The 17,297-nt window shown below is 36.2% G+C and overlaps 1 protein-coding gene across 1 annotated transcript in view; it reads right to left on the bottom strand.

Moving 5' to 3' along the window:
* Positions 1 to 17,297, bottom strand: part of LOC107710425 (syntaxin-binding protein 5-like) — a 41,586-nt gene extending 24,289 nt beyond the window's left edge. The window contains exons 1-3 of the mRNA XM_016515194.1: positions 16,778 to 17,297; positions 13,391 to 13,488; positions 180 to 261 (exon numbers count right to left, since the gene is read on the bottom strand). Coding sequence (XP_016370680.1) covers positions 180 to 261; positions 13,391 to 13,488; positions 16,778 to 16,930 — 333 coding nt within the window. The 5' untranslated portion in view covers positions 16,931 to 17,297. The remainder of the gene's footprint in view (positions 1 to 179; positions 262 to 13,390; positions 13,489 to 16,777) is intronic.

Here is a 17,297-nt window from a genome sequence, read left to right as displayed (position 1 = left end):
TAAGGGGTAGAATTGGGACTGGGCCTAAAGAGCTCTATATTTGTAATTCATTACATTTTGAACAGATTAAAAGACTAAACATTCAACCAAAAGCTACAGGCAATGTCAGGGAGAGGGATAAGACCTGGAGAAAGTAAGAAAGAGGAAATGTCTATACAGATGGTCAGGGCAGAACTCACTTCATTGACAAGAAACTCCAACTGGATGACAGCCGATCCGCTCTCATGCTGGCAGTAACACTCCACTCCTGCTCGGCCGAATCTGTAGGCTCAGTTAAGGTACATACATCTCTGAACACCTCAGAGTCCCTGTTAAATGTGCTGAACACAGGATATGATGACTAGTGTATAAAAATGTATTGCATAATTAAAGGGATATTTCACTCACTCTCATCTACTTCCAACACGGTATTTTTTTCTTTCGAGATGAGATGTTAGGCAGAATGTCCAAGCTGCAATTTGCATTCAACAAAACTAGATGGTGATTTTTACCGCCAAGCTCCAAAAAGTAATTCATATGCTTTCAATTCTTTAGAAATCATACAATGTTTTGTGTAAGAACTAGTTGACTTCAATTTTTATTACTCTTACACGTGTTTACTTATTGTCAAATATGTCAAATATGAGAAAAACATCTTGGAGCTTTGCAGTAAAAATCATCAGTTTTCATTACATAGAGAACAGCTCAAACTTTTTGATCAAGATTCTCTTTTTGTGTTTAAGAAAGAAAGAAAAAAAATACAGGTTGAATTACAATAGATAGACTATAATACTTTACTGCATGACTATATAAATAAACTGCAAAAAGTCACAGCATCTGAAAATATACACCTTCATATACATTTTAACATAAAAACTAGATGTTGAGAAAAAAAGTCTCTCAACATGTTCATGTTACTTCTCAACTACCCACAGACAATGTAAATAAGCCACCAAGGTTCGGCGCTAGAGGGAATCTGTGTTCCCAGAGGTCTGAGAGTCATATTACCGAGGGTCTTGTCCATTGACTTAACTAAATGGATTATACAAAGTCTTTAATCAGAGTCTTAAGTCTTGTCAGTGAATGCTGCTTCAGCCCTCTGGAGTAATGCACTGTAAATGCTCCCATAAACCCCTTCTCCAGCAGGACAACAACGACTGTCTCAGTCAAACAGTCATTCATATTCACCAGCACTGTGTTGCATTGCATGCTTTCTATGTGCATTTAGGCACAAATGCAAGTTCTGTTCCATATCAGGTTGCAGATTCCAGTGTTTCGTAATAGGTGAGGAAATTGTTATGTTGTTGGATGTTTACGCTAACAAGAGTTCTTTCAAATCTGTTTGATCGTAATATTATCCAAAGAAAACCCACAGATACTTTATAGTGTTCACTTTTATAAAGGTTCCAAAACGGAGTTTTCTCAGCAATGCCATTATGCAGGATGCAAGAACCATTATGGGTTCTCCAAACAACCTTTCATTAAATAGTTCTTAAAAAATAACCATTAGAAGAACATTTTAATAGCCTAAAGAACCTTTTTCGACTGTAAAGAACATTTTGTCGAATGGAAATGGTTCCAATGGATGTTAAAAGTTGTTCATGGAAACATAGATGCCAATTAATACAAAATAGGCGAGTGAAAAGAGCCTGTGTGACCCAGGGGCGAAGGCTATCTCACTCTAGCAATATCCTCAGATCAGAAAGCTTCTTATCTGCCAAGAAGAATCACTGCAAAACAACATATGGGCGCTGTATGTTGTTACCTCAGGACATCTAACACACTTCTCATGCCAGGGAATGAATGCTAAAATAGTTGACACTATAAACAGGAAATGGGTTTCTCGTCCGTATTGAATCAGTGGTTTCCTGCAGCAGTGTGCTAATTTCCTCTTGAGTGACTTACAACTGTGAAGACATATTTATAAGACCTGAGAGCCTTACAAGTACACAGAACCGGCTTAAAGTATTTGAAGCTTGACAGTAGGCCTGTCGCAATAATCAATATATCGGCTTATCGCGCAATATATGTACATGACCTCAATCATTTTTGGTGACGCAATATATCGGCCATTATATTTACTTAAAAATTAATGTTTAAACACCATGTTTTGTACATTCCACTTGCGCCTGTGTTTTTTGCAGCTTCTCGTACATAACGTGGTGTAGTTCAGCTTATCGCAATTATTTCTGGGGCAATATATCGCACAACAAAAAGTTGTTATCGTGACTGGCCGACTTGACAGCATCTAATACGTTAACTCGGTGTTCTTCAATCACACGCATCCTACCACCACTGCAAGCTAATGCATCTCTGTTAAACAGATCAATTATGGTAAACAGCATTGGTAATACTTTGCACAGGAAAAGAGCCATTACACTGAAGATGAACGCTCACCTTGCTGACGCGACCGTTTGCGAACAAGACAGCGCCAGAGAGTGCAAGAGGGCAATAAACTAAAAACAAGACGAAACTATGGCCTGTTTCATGCATTTAGTCACGTTAATATTTCACAGCTTCTTCATAAAACACACTAGAGATTCACTGATCTAGAAACTTGCAATTGCTCAGCCACTTTTAAATTGGGTTCAAATCTCTAACCTACCAATTTATATCCTTAAATATTACAAATTTAGTAAGATACCAGAAAATCATAAAAAGTCAAGCTTTTTTTTTTTTTTACTTCCCTGCAGCCTCAGCCCTTATTAATCATAGAGACAAAATTAGAAAAACAGATACATGAGATATTATGGACATCAAAAGCTGACAGGAACTTCAGAGGAGAGGAGAACTGGTCCCCCGACTGAGCCTGGTTTCTCCCAAGGTTTTTTCTCCATTCTGTCACCGATGGAGTTTTGGTTCCTTGCCGCTGTCGCCTCTGGCTTGCTTAGTTGGGGACACTTCATTTCCAGCGATATTGTTGACTTGATTGCAAATGATTGCAAAGATACTATTTAAACTGAACTGAGCTGAATGAAGACATCACTGAATTCAATGATGAACTGTCTTTAACTGGAAAATTAGTGTTTACTATTGTCATTTTGCATTATTGACACACTATTTTCCTAATTAATGCTGTTCAGTTGCTTTGACACAATCTGTATTGTTAAAAGCGCTATATAAATAAAGGTGACTTGACTTGACTTGACAGGAACTTCAACATTTCAGCTGTAATTTTTGCAATGGCATGCACCAGCATTTTTTTATGGAAGCTAACCAGGACTATGGAAAAACTATATTGTTTTGGTCTGTTGTGTAGAACAAACAGTGTTCTACTATATTACGTTATTTTGAAGGAAAATCGAACATAGAAATATTTAATGAAAGAATGACAGAAAAGGCGGCTCAGTGTTTGTGTGACTTATATTTACTTGTGTAAATACTGGGAGGCCTCACTGTCGAAGAACTTTACTACAACTGGCATACTGAGTTCAATTACCCAAATGTAATTACCAAAACATTATTTTCTGCTAAATGAATAAATGTAAAACTTTATTATCAGTTTCAGTTTTCAGGTAAAATTTTCATTTCGGTGCATCATTATAGGGGATAGCATTTGGCTCTCTCCTACATTCAATTCTTGAGATGCGCTGATGGGAAACCAAACAGGGATGTTTACACAGCAGACTCGCCTTCAACATATTTGGCAAATGGACAATAAATAACAGAGGGCTGTTATAAATAAGTTGCAGTGGACCACTGACTCATTATTTATTCATAACTGTAAGCATCAAGCCCTTGACCAGCCAGTTTCTCCTCCGCTTAAGCTCTCTGTGGCACTGGATCAGAGCCCAGGGTCAGACAGCAGCTCTTCACATTCCCTGGGATCTGAAGCCCAACCGAACAAACAGATCGCTGTTCGATTCTATTACTGGATATAATGATCACCACAAACCAGCAAATAACACGTTTGCAAGAGACACGCAGAAGCTATAGAACTAAAGATAAATGCTGTCAAATATATACATATTAAAGTTTTCATTTACCCGAAAACCAAAAAAATTTACATTTACATTTATTCATTTAGCAGACGCTTTTATCCAAAGCGACTTACAACTGACATACAAGTTTTGGTAATTGAATTTAGGTAACTCTGTATGCTGTTCAGGGTGCCGTGTTCTCGGGTGATATGAGTCAAAGACGAAAAAATATGAATATTAGAATGTGTCCTGTTTCATTTGATATTTTCCTGAGCAAAAAGTAATGACTATCATAGATTTTTACCATGATTTACAGAATAAACCCACTTTGCCACTATCTTTAAAACTACTAGGTTTTACCAATTTGTCAGCGGGAAGTTTTTAAAATATATTAAATTAAATTAAAATATAATCAAATTTAGTATGATCAATAATTATTTTAAGTATTTAACAAGTACAGATCAGAATAAGCATGTTGTTTCATTTTTACATAAATATATCTGTTAAACTGAATGACAATTGAACATTATTTCACCCATATTTTCACAAAAGTTATTTGAAACATTAAAATCACTTTTCTTGCATTTAATAAGCTTTTTATGTATATAAAGTCACTTTTGTAAATGTTATTTGATGCAGGCACCAAAATGGGACGTCTCATCTTTGACCCATATAGCTATATTAAGTTGCAGACACTAATGTCATCATTAATGAAAATTTCTATGAAAACAAAACGTACCAGTGAACAAAAATATTTTTCCTGAAATTAAATTACTGGAATTAAAATAAAATAAAATAAATAAAAATGTAATAAAAATGCATGCAATAGACATTTTTAAAAAATCTAACAAAAAAAATCTAAACTAACACTTCATTATGAACAAAAACAGATCAGAATGCATTTGCCCTATTGTTGTTGTTTTTGTTTTTTTTTCAACAAATGACTAACACTTGGTTGCATACTGGTGAATTATTGTTCTATTTAAATTCACCAATAAATATACATTGTGGGGAAAAAGTTAACGGACTGGTTGCATAAAATGTCAGTCAAATGGCCACTTCCTGTCTAAGTGGGCAATTCTTTGCCAAAATACAGCATAGTGTGTGAGAATAACTTTAAACAGACCATCCACTAAACACAGGCTTGAGATGAAAGCTGGAAAAGATAATTACATGTGCATACGTAAGGATCTGGATTCACTCAAATTAAACATTCCAGCTGGGTTTCAAACTAGGGCCACTTTACAATGAGTCAGTTTGGGGCCAAAACAAAAAATCACTGTCCTGTAGAGCAGAACTTTGCTGATCTGTGAGGTTCCATCTGTATAAACTGGCCTAAAAAACACAAAGTTACTCTTTGTGAACATGTTCTTTAACTTTTTCCTTTGATTGTCTGGATCTTTTTTTTTTATTATTGTGAGTGACACTACTTTCATGACAATTTCTCATTACGATAACCCAAAAGTAATTAATAAAATGTAAAAACCTATAGTACAAGCATCTGTGCTGAGTTATATCAAAATAATCTAAGGCAGTACAACAATAATCGCTCTGACTTAATTCATTCTTTTGATTTTGGGTCAAAATATGACCTGGATTTGTTCTTGACAAAATAATTTCCGATTAATATTCAATATGTACATGCAACACAGTTATACGTGCTATAAGGAGCAAATGAACAAAGCTCTGTAACATTTCAAATGGGAAATCCACAGAACAGTTTTACTTTCTATAGCATCATATTGCCGACCACAATGGGTGACTCACTTCAAACAACAGGGGCTTCCGCTGAGAGCAAACAGTCGTGCAATCTGATAAGGATGCTGTCATACTATATTCCCTAATAATACAGGCCTCAAGTGCAAAAGATTACAATGCAGCTAAAGCAGACAGGCTTGTCAACGTTCCCTGCAACCCCTGACATTTGTTCCTGGGAACTAAACAGTGCCAACAAGGCAGTAAAGCAGCTCTCCAAAGAGAGAACAAGGAGGAAAAGAGCATAGCAGAGAGGAGCTGAGAATGAAGACGAGATGACATGGAAGGTGTGAACTAGTCAGAAAACTGTCCAGAGGTCCAGAAACGATCAAAGCCTTACACACATGCCGGTTCAGCACAGCACGAGGTTGTACATCTTTAATAAAACTGCCATCGGAGCATAATTAAAATTCTGTCTCTCTGGCCAAGAGCTTCTTGATTAGTTAATTAAATGAGACTCAAATATATCTAATAAAAAACACAATCTATTAACTAAAGGAAGCTCATCAAGACAAGATTGTTGGCCTAAAGTCTTGCTGGAAAGTTGTTAAAGTTTGAAGGTTATTTATGCCTTATTTATGACAAAGCTTTTAAAAAAAATAATGTTTCTGTAATTCATTCTTTTTATTTTATATGCATTTATTTGTATATTTTTTATATATTTTATATATATATTTTAACAATAATTATAAAAAATATACAAATATATGCATATAAAATAAAAAGAATGAATTACAGATACATTATTAATTTTTTAACAGCTCTAAAATTAATCATATGGGCCAATTTTATTATCATTTTTAATTTATTTTATTTATTAACAATTCCAAGGGAAACAAAAAATATTGTATGAGGCTTGCACTTTAAATGACAAACTGAACAGAATTAAATCATTAAAATCGCAATTATTTGTATGACAATTAATCGCCAGCACAATATTTGTGATCATGACAGGCCTGTTTTAAGTGGTTGCTAGGGTGCTGCTAGACATCACAAGACTGCTAACGTGTTCTGGTTGCTAGGGTGTTGATAGACAGTTGCTAGGGCATAGCTAAGTGAACATACTAACATACTAAGACATACAGATACATAATGGCTTTGTTAGGGAGCTGTTAAGGTGCTCTGAATGGTTGCTACTAGGGCTGTGCGATTAATCGAAATCGAATCGAAATCGCGATTTGAGACGTTGCGATTTGCTAATCGCAAAGCCTGCGATATGGACGCGATATTACTCTGTTCCAGAGCATATGCATGACTGCCAGCCTTGAGTTGCAGTCTTACTTGCCCTGGGCAAGAGTGAGCGCACCTCCGTTCTCCCCAATCAGCACTGCTCTAGCCAACTGCGTAAACACCCACCATTAAAAAACAAAAAAACAGAAAGCGGGACGGGAGAGAGACAGAGTGGGATTATGGCGTCTACTGGGTCAGATCGATAGTTAGGCAAATTAAAACTAAGGAAAACCGTATGCAACTTAAGCTTCGACATGACAGACAACGAACAAAAAAGGTCATTTCATTCCAAGAGCTGCGTCACAGCGCATATCAAAAGCTCCCGCATCGGTTCTGTTTTCAGTACTGGAGAATAAAAGATACATTCTTAGATGTTTTTGTTAGTACGTGAACGTTATCTTACACATTTTATCTCAACAGATTAATTTGAAATAAGTTTAAAATAAGTTCAAATGCATGTTGGCTATTCCTAATTCAGAAGAGCGCACACACAGCCTGTGTCTGTGAATGCTTCTCATACTCGCTCCTCTCTGCCCCACGCGGCGCGAATCCCGCGTCACGGACGAGCCATTCATGCTTGCCGCACTCACACAGCCTGTCTCGTAATGCTCGCTTATACTCGCGCCCGGCTCCGCTCCGCAAGTCTTCACGAGCGCATCTGGCAGTATGGATGAGGCTTGACGCGCCTGGCTCCACGTTTAAAACGAATGTAAATTCAGTCTAACTGCTTGCTAATTTCACTTGGATGAAATGAAACATTCAGCACATTTTCCACTTGTTCTTAAAATCCCAAATACTTAAAAATGACTAAATCAGCCTATGTAACATATGTAATACTTTAATAATTGACTTAAGAAATACAGTTCTTTATTTATAAAAAATAAACAAATATTTTCTGTGAAATTCAGTAATTAAGTTAATTCTGTAAAAGTAGTTATACCATTATAATCTTGCCTGCTGAAGAAAAAAACAATAGAACCCCTCCCAAAACACAATAACAAATGTAATGGGTTTCAGGGTTATAATGGGAATTGTATTGGTTTTAATGTAAACTGTAATGGTGTCTATTTGATGGATTCTATTGGTGGGATGTAATCTGGCAGATGGCAACCAATAGAACAACAGTAATTCATTTTGGAATAATGCCCAAAACAAAAAGGAATTTTGTATTGGTTTAATGGAAACTATAAGAATTTCTGTGATAGTTTCTATTGTTTTTTTCAGCAGGGTAATGATACTCATACTGTGCTGCACATTATTGACAATATTGAGCTGAAGCTTGACTTTGCAAATTTAAAATCGCAAATCAAATCGCAATCGCAATATCTGTCAAAAAAATCGCAATTTGATATTTTCCCCCAAATCGCACAGCCCTAGTTGCTAGGACACTGCTTGATAGATATTAAAAATATTAATATCTAATATCTACAGCAGAATCTGGCATGCTTCTTCCAACATGCTTCGGCAAACAGACATGTACATACTGTACCACATTCATGACAAACTCCTTTGTGCAATGCAAAAAAATATATAAAATGCAATTATAAAGCTATTTGACTCTACAGCTTGTACTCTCTCTCCCTCATCCAAGCCGAACTTCAGCCATTAGTAGGTTTCAGAGTGATAAAGTCGAGATAGGATCTGTCCAAACAAGATTAAGAACAGTAATCAAACAGGCCCTGGGTGCCTTAAACAAACTCTGGACGAGTCTCAAATGGCCGTTATTTAAAGCACTTGGAGTTGGATGCTGCAGCAGAGAGGAGAGGGTCATAGATCACGAGGCAATCAACACTGAAACACCACTGATGATAATAAAAATAGCACTAATCAATTCAATTTATACCACGCTAAAGCCTAATAAAAAATTCTTCGAGCATGAATTGTAAAGCACCTCTGGCTACGTAAATAAGCAAGGAGCTCCAAAGATGGTATCAGTTTTCAGCACTCATTTCCTCCACTTGGTGAGATCTGTGTGGCACTTCCTCATTCAGATACGTTTCTTAATCCACAATTCAGAGTGGTTTGATTAACTGTTATATACAGTATTAACCTGGTTAACTGTCTGCATCCTGCTACCACAATATTTTATAATCAAAACTTTTTCTAATCTTGACAAAGCACATATCCTTGGAAAGGTCTGCATCTCATTCGGTGCATTTTCACATCTATGTTAAAAAACGAGGTGGCAGTTGAGTAGTTAAACCCGAGTAATTTAAAATGTGTTCTGAGTGGTTTTTAGTGCGTCGCTACACGTTTACTTGCTGGTCCAAGTGAAAATAACCCACCTGCAAGTCCCTGTGATATTCTGGTCTCTAGATATGGCTCAGGACCCACTTTGGATATAATTTTTTTTTTTGCTGAAACAAACATGAATGATGGATGTTTGCATCCTGTGCCCATTTAAAAAGATTCCTTTCCACAAGTCGCCTAATTTGAGATTTCATTTACATTATCTCTGCAGCACAAACATGCAGGATACAAGCCAAAGTTTAATATTTATATAGTATATACATTTTTATATAGTTTTCTTTATATAAAAAAACAGAAATAATATATCTAATGTACTCTTTAGCACATTAGATGACAATGCTAAAAATTAGCATTAATCAATTAAATTTATATCATGCTAAAGCCCAATAAAAAATTGAGTTACTTGCCTTCCAAATAAATATAATTATAACCCACGCCAGCAGAGACAAATTGCACCATTTATACACTAATCCTCCATTCACCAGCTTATTACGAAATCACTACGTTCATCATCATGAACATCTGGTAAACATTTTACAGTACAATCTACACTAAATTTTACAGTTCATTATGAATAAAAAACAGATCTAATACACCTAATGTACTCTTTAGGTCAGAAACCTAGTCACATGCTTTTTAACCCTACGTCACCTGACTGGTTAAAGTTCTTACAGCATTATGCAGCACTCGTCTTCAGTGAGACAGTTGTGAACTAAGAAAGGATGAAAGAAAGTTGCATTCTCAAAGAACAGGAGGCAACTTCCTCATTTGGTAAACCACAGTGGCTTGTGGTATTTCTAAACACAAATGCAAAGAAGGCTTTCCTCATTCGACTGACAATGTAAAAAATGTGATGCTCGACTCAGGCTCAAGTTTTTCACGTTTTTGTGGGTTAAACACAGAAAATTCTGATTTCTTGGTTTAAGCATGTATCTTAAAGAAACACTTTAATGTTTCTTAAACACTTTTGTTGGCAGTGGTTGATTAAGCTTTTAAGTCTTTACCATGCATAAAACTTCACGCAGCATAATCAGAACAAAAAGCATTCAACAACAATCTATTCGTCAATTATTCATGCATAAAACCTCAAAAACGTTTGCTCCTTAGCACTGTAATTTCAACATCACCAAGCATGGACGAGACTGCATATTAAAGAGCGCTTAACTGTTTTAATGCCGCCAAGCATCTCTAACAACAAACTGCTAGTAATTATTATAAAGCCAAGACAGCTGAAACTCCTCCAAACTCCTCAACGTCCAGCAAGGTTTCTATATGAAAACACACAGATAGAGACACAGGAGACCAATCATGTTAAATTAGATATTTACTGTTAGTAAACACCTAATTGAGTGTGTGTCAGCTGAGCTGTAGGTGTTTCCCAGCGCTGGGGGCAATGAGGCAAATCGATACATCCTGTCTTTTGATAAATAGCCCAATCGACAGAATGACAGTAAGCCCATCAGCTCTCGCTGCACATTAACACATCCAGGCAACAGCTGAGCAAGAGGAGAGAGCCAATCAACTCAACTCTCCACCACACAGAACACTGACCTGGTGGGTGGTTTGTGACTTTCCACAAGGACAAAATGCCATTGATGCAGTGAAGTCTTGGGCAACCTACTGCACACCATTACAAAAGCGTAATAGAGGTGCACTCCCACGACCAAGATTCGAATCTGACAAGAAGTCATCTAGCCTTCAACCATGAAGCCTTTTTTGGTACGGACGGGCGGTATAACTAAAATCATGTGTCATGGTGTATTTCACAAAATAGATGATGACATGAAATATTTTTGGGAAGTAGGCATGCATTGTGACACTCTAATTCATTTTTGATAATAAATTTGTATTAAATCATAAATCTAAAAAAGTTAAAACAGACAATTACATAAATTAGAAATAAATTATGACATTTGAAAAAGTTTTGAAATCAATTGATTAGACTTGCTTTTGATTGTCAAAACTTAATTAAACCATTAAAATGGAATCCATAAAAATTAAAATGGAAAACTGAGAACGAGAACAGACTTAATGTTAAAATGTATTAATAAATTGTTAAACTGTATCAATTTCCTTATTTCAATTAATTACGACACAATTTTTGATTACTGAAAATTAATTTAACAATGAAAACATAATACGGAAAAAATGTGAATAGAAAAAATAAAATTTTGAATAAAATAAAACAGAATTTGGGAAAAAAATTAAACATATTTTATAGGGCCCTAAAAAAATTATTTTAACTTTCATTAAATTATTGTTAATTTGTGTACATTTTCTTGTTTTTGATTACAGAAATGTAATTTAAATCAAGCAAAAAAATAAAATGGAAAACACAGAATTTGAGAAAAATAAAACCAATTTCATAGGGCCCTAAAAATTAACTTTAAACAATTTGTTGTTAAATTGTAGAATTTTCATTATTTTAATTAATTAGACATGCTTTTTGATTGCTGTCATTTGATTTAACAATTAAAACTGAATCTACAATGACTACTTTTATTTATTTATTTGTTTATTTGCATGTAACAATTATTTTCAGCAACTATTTACAGATTGTAAGAAAAGAAATATGAAAGGTTTGTCTTATTCTCTCTCTCTCTTTTTTTTTTTTAGTTTGCATTGTGATGTTCTAAGTTATCTGTTTTGGATTTTGTGAAAACCATGATAAAAATACCATTAAAAAATATATTTAAAAATTCTACCATTGCACAATATATACCACCCAGCCCTACTCTGTAGCCATGTTTCTTTCAACAGAAACAATGGCGTGGTGTATATCTGAACATGAAAACACTCAGAAATAAGCTGAAGCAGCTTTGCTGTGTGTGTGGCTCTAACAAACATGCCCAGCAGGACCAGCTATGTTTCCAGCACGTGCGAGGTGGTTTTCTGGCAGATAAGTCAGCAGCACCAATAATGAGACGAGCTCTGCAACATATGGCAGTGGAGCTGCTCATGCCACAGTGGAGATATCACTAATGAGCGCAGCTACTCTAGGAATAAAGACCCTGCTTCTAGGAAATGTGCCTCTGAAATGAGGCTGCTTGTATACATGACTCTGTGAGAAACGGGCTGCTTTGATTTTTACCGCCTGGAATCAACTGACCTTGCATTTTAGCCAAGCAATGGAGGTACTGTAGATATGCGACCAGGCTAATATATATGAGATTTTTACATTTTTAAAACGAAATTTTATTGTTTCCGCTATGGTTGGGCGATGTCTACCAAATTATTTATTCCCTTTAGGGGTTCCGTATTACACGTCATTTTCTTTCCGAACACGGTATTGGGACGCGGCGGATTGCGGGGGAGGGGGAATCGCGATGCCGGCTCAACATCGTGAAGTCTATCAGCCATCGGCGATGGACGATGGCATCGTCTATCGGCGCAACCCGAGTTTCCGCCATTTTTTTAAAGCAACGAGCCACATTTTTTTTTACCACAGTTAATATATATTATATTAGATATCAGCATTATATCAGCCACCCTGCCTTAGATATTGGCATTAACATCGTTACTGAGTAACACATCAGTCGATCAATATTACTAGGCATTAGGGCTGCACGATTAATCGAATGCGATTGTCATGCGCATTTTGATAGTAATGCCGGTTCTGTAATCAGCAGGAAATCATCATCACGTGCTTTCAGATGGTGTTTATTCAGCTGCAGCAATAGGCATTTTCTGGGTTTCTTCTGCGAGGCGTATTTGGAGTTTCAGCGCGAGAGCGCCCTCTGGCCTTTGGATGGAGATTTACTGCTGATCACAGAACCGTGCTTCACTGAAAGATACGCATGACAATCACAGCTTCTGTCGAATCGCGATCTCGATTCAATTTCGATTTATCGTGTAGCCCTACTAGGCATGTTGATTTGCTAACGCTAATTTTTCCACAAGCCCGGGTGTCTTTCCTTTAGTTTTTCATGTTACTTGAGTCAGTAGCTCCTATGATGCTTCTCTAGGGTAAATATTCATATCTCCTGGGGGAACAACAAGGCTTTTAGAAGCTGATTTGCCAGAGGATGTTGTTACTTGTATTTTGCAACTTACATAATCATATGTTTCTGTGGTGTTTAGTAAAAAACAGCAGCTTTGAACAAGTCAATTACTTTGTGCAACAAGACTTCCAGCACAGAAGGGTGGGAGGACTGCCTTTGTTTAAATATACACAAACAACACGACGGCATTTGACACTTATTTTTCCCCAGGTAAGTTAGGCTGGGTATGTTGCCAGCTCTTCAAATAAAGGATACAGTCTCAGGGCTCCACTTTGTGTGCCAATAGCCAGAATTTTCTGCACAGGGTCAAAAGCCATGGAGGAGGGTTGATAGGGAAAGCCATGTCGCACTGTCTGTGAAGCAGAAGATGATTTGCATTAAATTACAAACATGACAATGGTGTTCTTAGGAACAGTTCACACAAAAATGAAAATTCTTACTGGCATTTGGATCAAAACCTGTGTTGACCATCAAGTGCACTATATTCTATAAGTCTTCTGAAGCCAAAAGATCACTTCGTATGAGGAAATAACAGAAATGTGAGTAATGATTTGCTGATAATAATGTCTGTAACTAAACACAATGCACAAATTTAAAAATATGGTGTTTTTCAGACAAATTTTCTTTTCTTTTATTTCTTTTAATTTTTTTTTCAGAACTTTTTTTAGGAAATAACCTATATTTCAATCTGTTCCTCATACAAAGCAGGGTTATTATCTTTACCTAAAACTAAAAAAAATAAAAAATAAAATAAAACATCGTCACTTGAAATAAAATAACAATTAGCTAAAATAAAATAAAATAGAATATAAAAAGTAAACTTATTTTATTTCAGCTAGTTGCCAAAGCTCATTTTCATTTAGCTTAAGCTGACATACAAATAAAAAAAACAAAAACAAAAATAATACAAACTATGTAGTAGACACTTAAAAAAAATTATAAAAATGACCAAAAAACTATTAAAACTAGTAAAAAAAAGTAATAAAATTATTAAAACATACAAGACTAAATTACTAAAACGTACTAAAATTAAAATTAAAATTGAAAATATAAATATACAGAAATAAAATCCTTTTCAAAATATTAACAAAAACTATAATAGTATATCAATAATTCTATATTGCCTCAGAGGACTAGGAATATAAAGCATGTTTAACATGTTTTTTGGGAGCTTTACAGACATGTTATTGCATGCATAAATATCTACAAAAATTGGCTGTTTGTGTTCCATGGAAATATTTGAATGATTTGTGTTTTACTGAATTGTTATAACTATAAATTAAAATTGTTGTTGTTGTTAAAAATGGACCCTCAGTTATTAAAAACAACTATTTTAATTTATAGTTATATAACAATTCAGTAAAACACAAATCATTCAAATTTAGCAAGGCCTGTCTTCTTATTAGTGGTTTTAGTAATGAGGTAGGGGCCAGGGGTTTCAATTAGGATTTAATTAGTTAGAAATTAAAATGGATATTACAGATGAGGTTCAGACAACAAGACGCTGAGAAGCTGAAGTTGACAGCTGACTAACATGTGAATTAATGTAGTGATACCATGGTACAGTGATGATATCAAATGGTAATACTCTAATATTTACCATGGTACTGAATGATTACCACATATACATGCTCTGGTATTACAAGGACTATTTTATAATGTCTAACAAAAGCCCAACCAATACAGCCTGCTGGTTACCAGAGCATTCATGTTGTGATTACAATTAAATATGCAGAAAGCACATATCTAAAATGCAAAATAACATGCCTTATTATAGGGATAAAGATCCATTCCAAAAGCTCAAACATAACATTTGAAACTTTAAAAAGTTGTCACTACTGTATGTAGATTCAGTTTGTGAAAATGAAAAGACTAAATATTTATTGAGTAAATGTTGACATATGTAATATTTGTTCATTAAACCATGTAAAAAATGTTACATAGTTATCAGATGTTCTCTTATTGTATTGTTGTGAAATATTTTGTTTTTGTTAAGTCAGTTTTGTTATAAAATTGTTTTGAATGGTTATTATTTACTATTTTCATAGCTTGATTCTTGGTGAATCGGTTAAGGTCAGTTTGACCCACAAACAGCATAATAATTATTAATTATAACAGCATATAAAACCCGTGACAATTAAGAAACAAAAACATATAAAAATGTATTATAGATAATAACAAGTGAGATTAAAGGGATAATTCACCCAAAAATGAAAATTATGTGTTCAACAGAAGAAAGAAACCTATAGGTCTACATGTTTATACAGGATGAGTAAACAATGACAGAATTTCGGTTGTGTAGTGTGGCATATATATCGGTTCAAAATATCGGTTATCGGTCTACTTGATCTGTAATAATCGGTATCGGCATCGGCCTTGAAAAACACATATCGGTCGACCCCTAGTGTGGACGGATCGTTTCTGAAACGAAAATGCCAGTGTAGAGAAGGATTGTTTTCATTTTAAAACGCTGTTTAAAAACGAAAACGCACTAGTGTAAACGGGGCCTTAAACTAACTTGAACCATTTAGCTACTACGATTTTCCACAGTCAGCGAACTGGAACACAAACTATCCGTTCACACTAGCAAAGGAGCCAATCTGTTCTACAATCTGAATTAAACTACTAGACAAAACATTAAGCACAGGTATTTCTTGACAGACGAGACTGGCACGCCTTGAAATATGACATAAATGAGTCTGTCATTCTACCTCATCCTAACATGAATCAGTTCCGCTCGTTCCAAAAAGTAATCTGCACGTTAAAGGGTTAGTTCACCCCAAAATGAAAATTCTGTCATTAATTACTCACCATCATGTCGTTCCAAACCCATAAGACTTTCGTTCATCTTCGGAACACAAATTAAGATATTTTTGATGAAATCTGAGCGCTCTAAGACCCTGCATAGATAGCAACACAACTGAAATGTTCCCAGACCCAGAAACGTTGTAATAAGGACATCGGTAAAAAAAATCCATGTGACATCAGTGGCTCAACTTCAATTTTGCAAAGCTACAAGAATACTTTTTGTGAGCAAAGAAAACAAAAATAATTTATTCAACAATTCTACTCCCCGAGTTAACATCCTCCGCCATTTTTGAGGGTACCAAGACATGCCTGTGCTTTCCCCAGAAAGTAATCAAGGTAATCAGCCTTGTTTACGTTCTGGGGAAAGGTGGTACTCTCCAAACAAACGTTTCTGGGTCTGGGAACATTTCAGTTGCGTTGCTGTCTATGCAGGGTCAGAGAGCTCTCCGATTTCTCCAAAAATATCTTAATTTGTGTTCAGAAGATGGACGAAGGTCTTACAGGTTTGGAACAAGGGTGAGTAACGTTAATTAATGACAGAATTTTCATTTTGGGGTGAACCAAATATTCGGTCTTAAAATAACAGCCACCAATTCGTCAATGGTCAACTCGGGCGTCACACGAGCGATTAATCTCGTGAACCGAGCTCTGGGTGGTTATTCCAGCCGGTGATGGTTAAAACCGATTCTGAGGTGTTTTGTTTTAACCGAGTTGAAAACCATCGACCGTTGGCGAGCTGCTTTTGTAATTAGAATATTGAGGCGAGTTGGCGCCACTCACTCACCTCCACACTCACTCACCCCCCCCATATGAGATCACAGTAACTAATCCCACCTTGCAGAGCTGGAAATGCTCTGACTGCAGAGTCTCCTGAATCATGTCATTCTCCCTGTTTCCAGACTGAGGGGACGCGGCAGCGGCGGCGGAGGAGGAAGAGGACGCCGCAGTCAAGCCGTCCAACACCTTCCTGATATTAAACTTCTTCATATTGCCTCCCAGCAAATGCGAAACGAATGCAAAATGTGCATCAGCAGAGCGAGCATAAACAGACGGTGGCGGAGACAGCCACACAAGCGCACTGTTGTTGTATTTGTCCTGATGTCTCACATGTCAGGCAGTGTTGTCATCCCGTCTCGTGTCATAATCCCACACTCATTTCCTAAACACGGCCGCCGACTCGAAAATCACTTCTTTTTCATTTTAATCGCGACACGGGCAGCGTAATCCAGTTAGATTTGACCAATCTCGCTGTGGTCCGTTCCCTACCCTCGGCTGGTTCCCCCCGCTGCTAACGCGGAAACGCAGAGCGCTGCAATCACCGCGACGCGTCTGCGTTGAGGAGGCGACACCCGGA

This window comes from Sinocyclocheilus rhinocerous, unplaced genomic scaffold (genome assembly GCF_001515625.1).
Source record: "Sinocyclocheilus rhinocerous isolate Xijiao unplaced genomic scaffold, SAMN03320098_v1.1 scaffold927, whole genome shotgun sequence".
In the NCBI taxonomy this organism is placed as follows: Eukaryota; Metazoa; Chordata; class Actinopteri; order Cypriniformes; family Cyprinidae; genus Sinocyclocheilus; species Sinocyclocheilus rhinocerous.
Note: the sequence above shows the minus strand (reverse complement) of the source record. Positions and strands in the feature narration are given on the sequence as shown.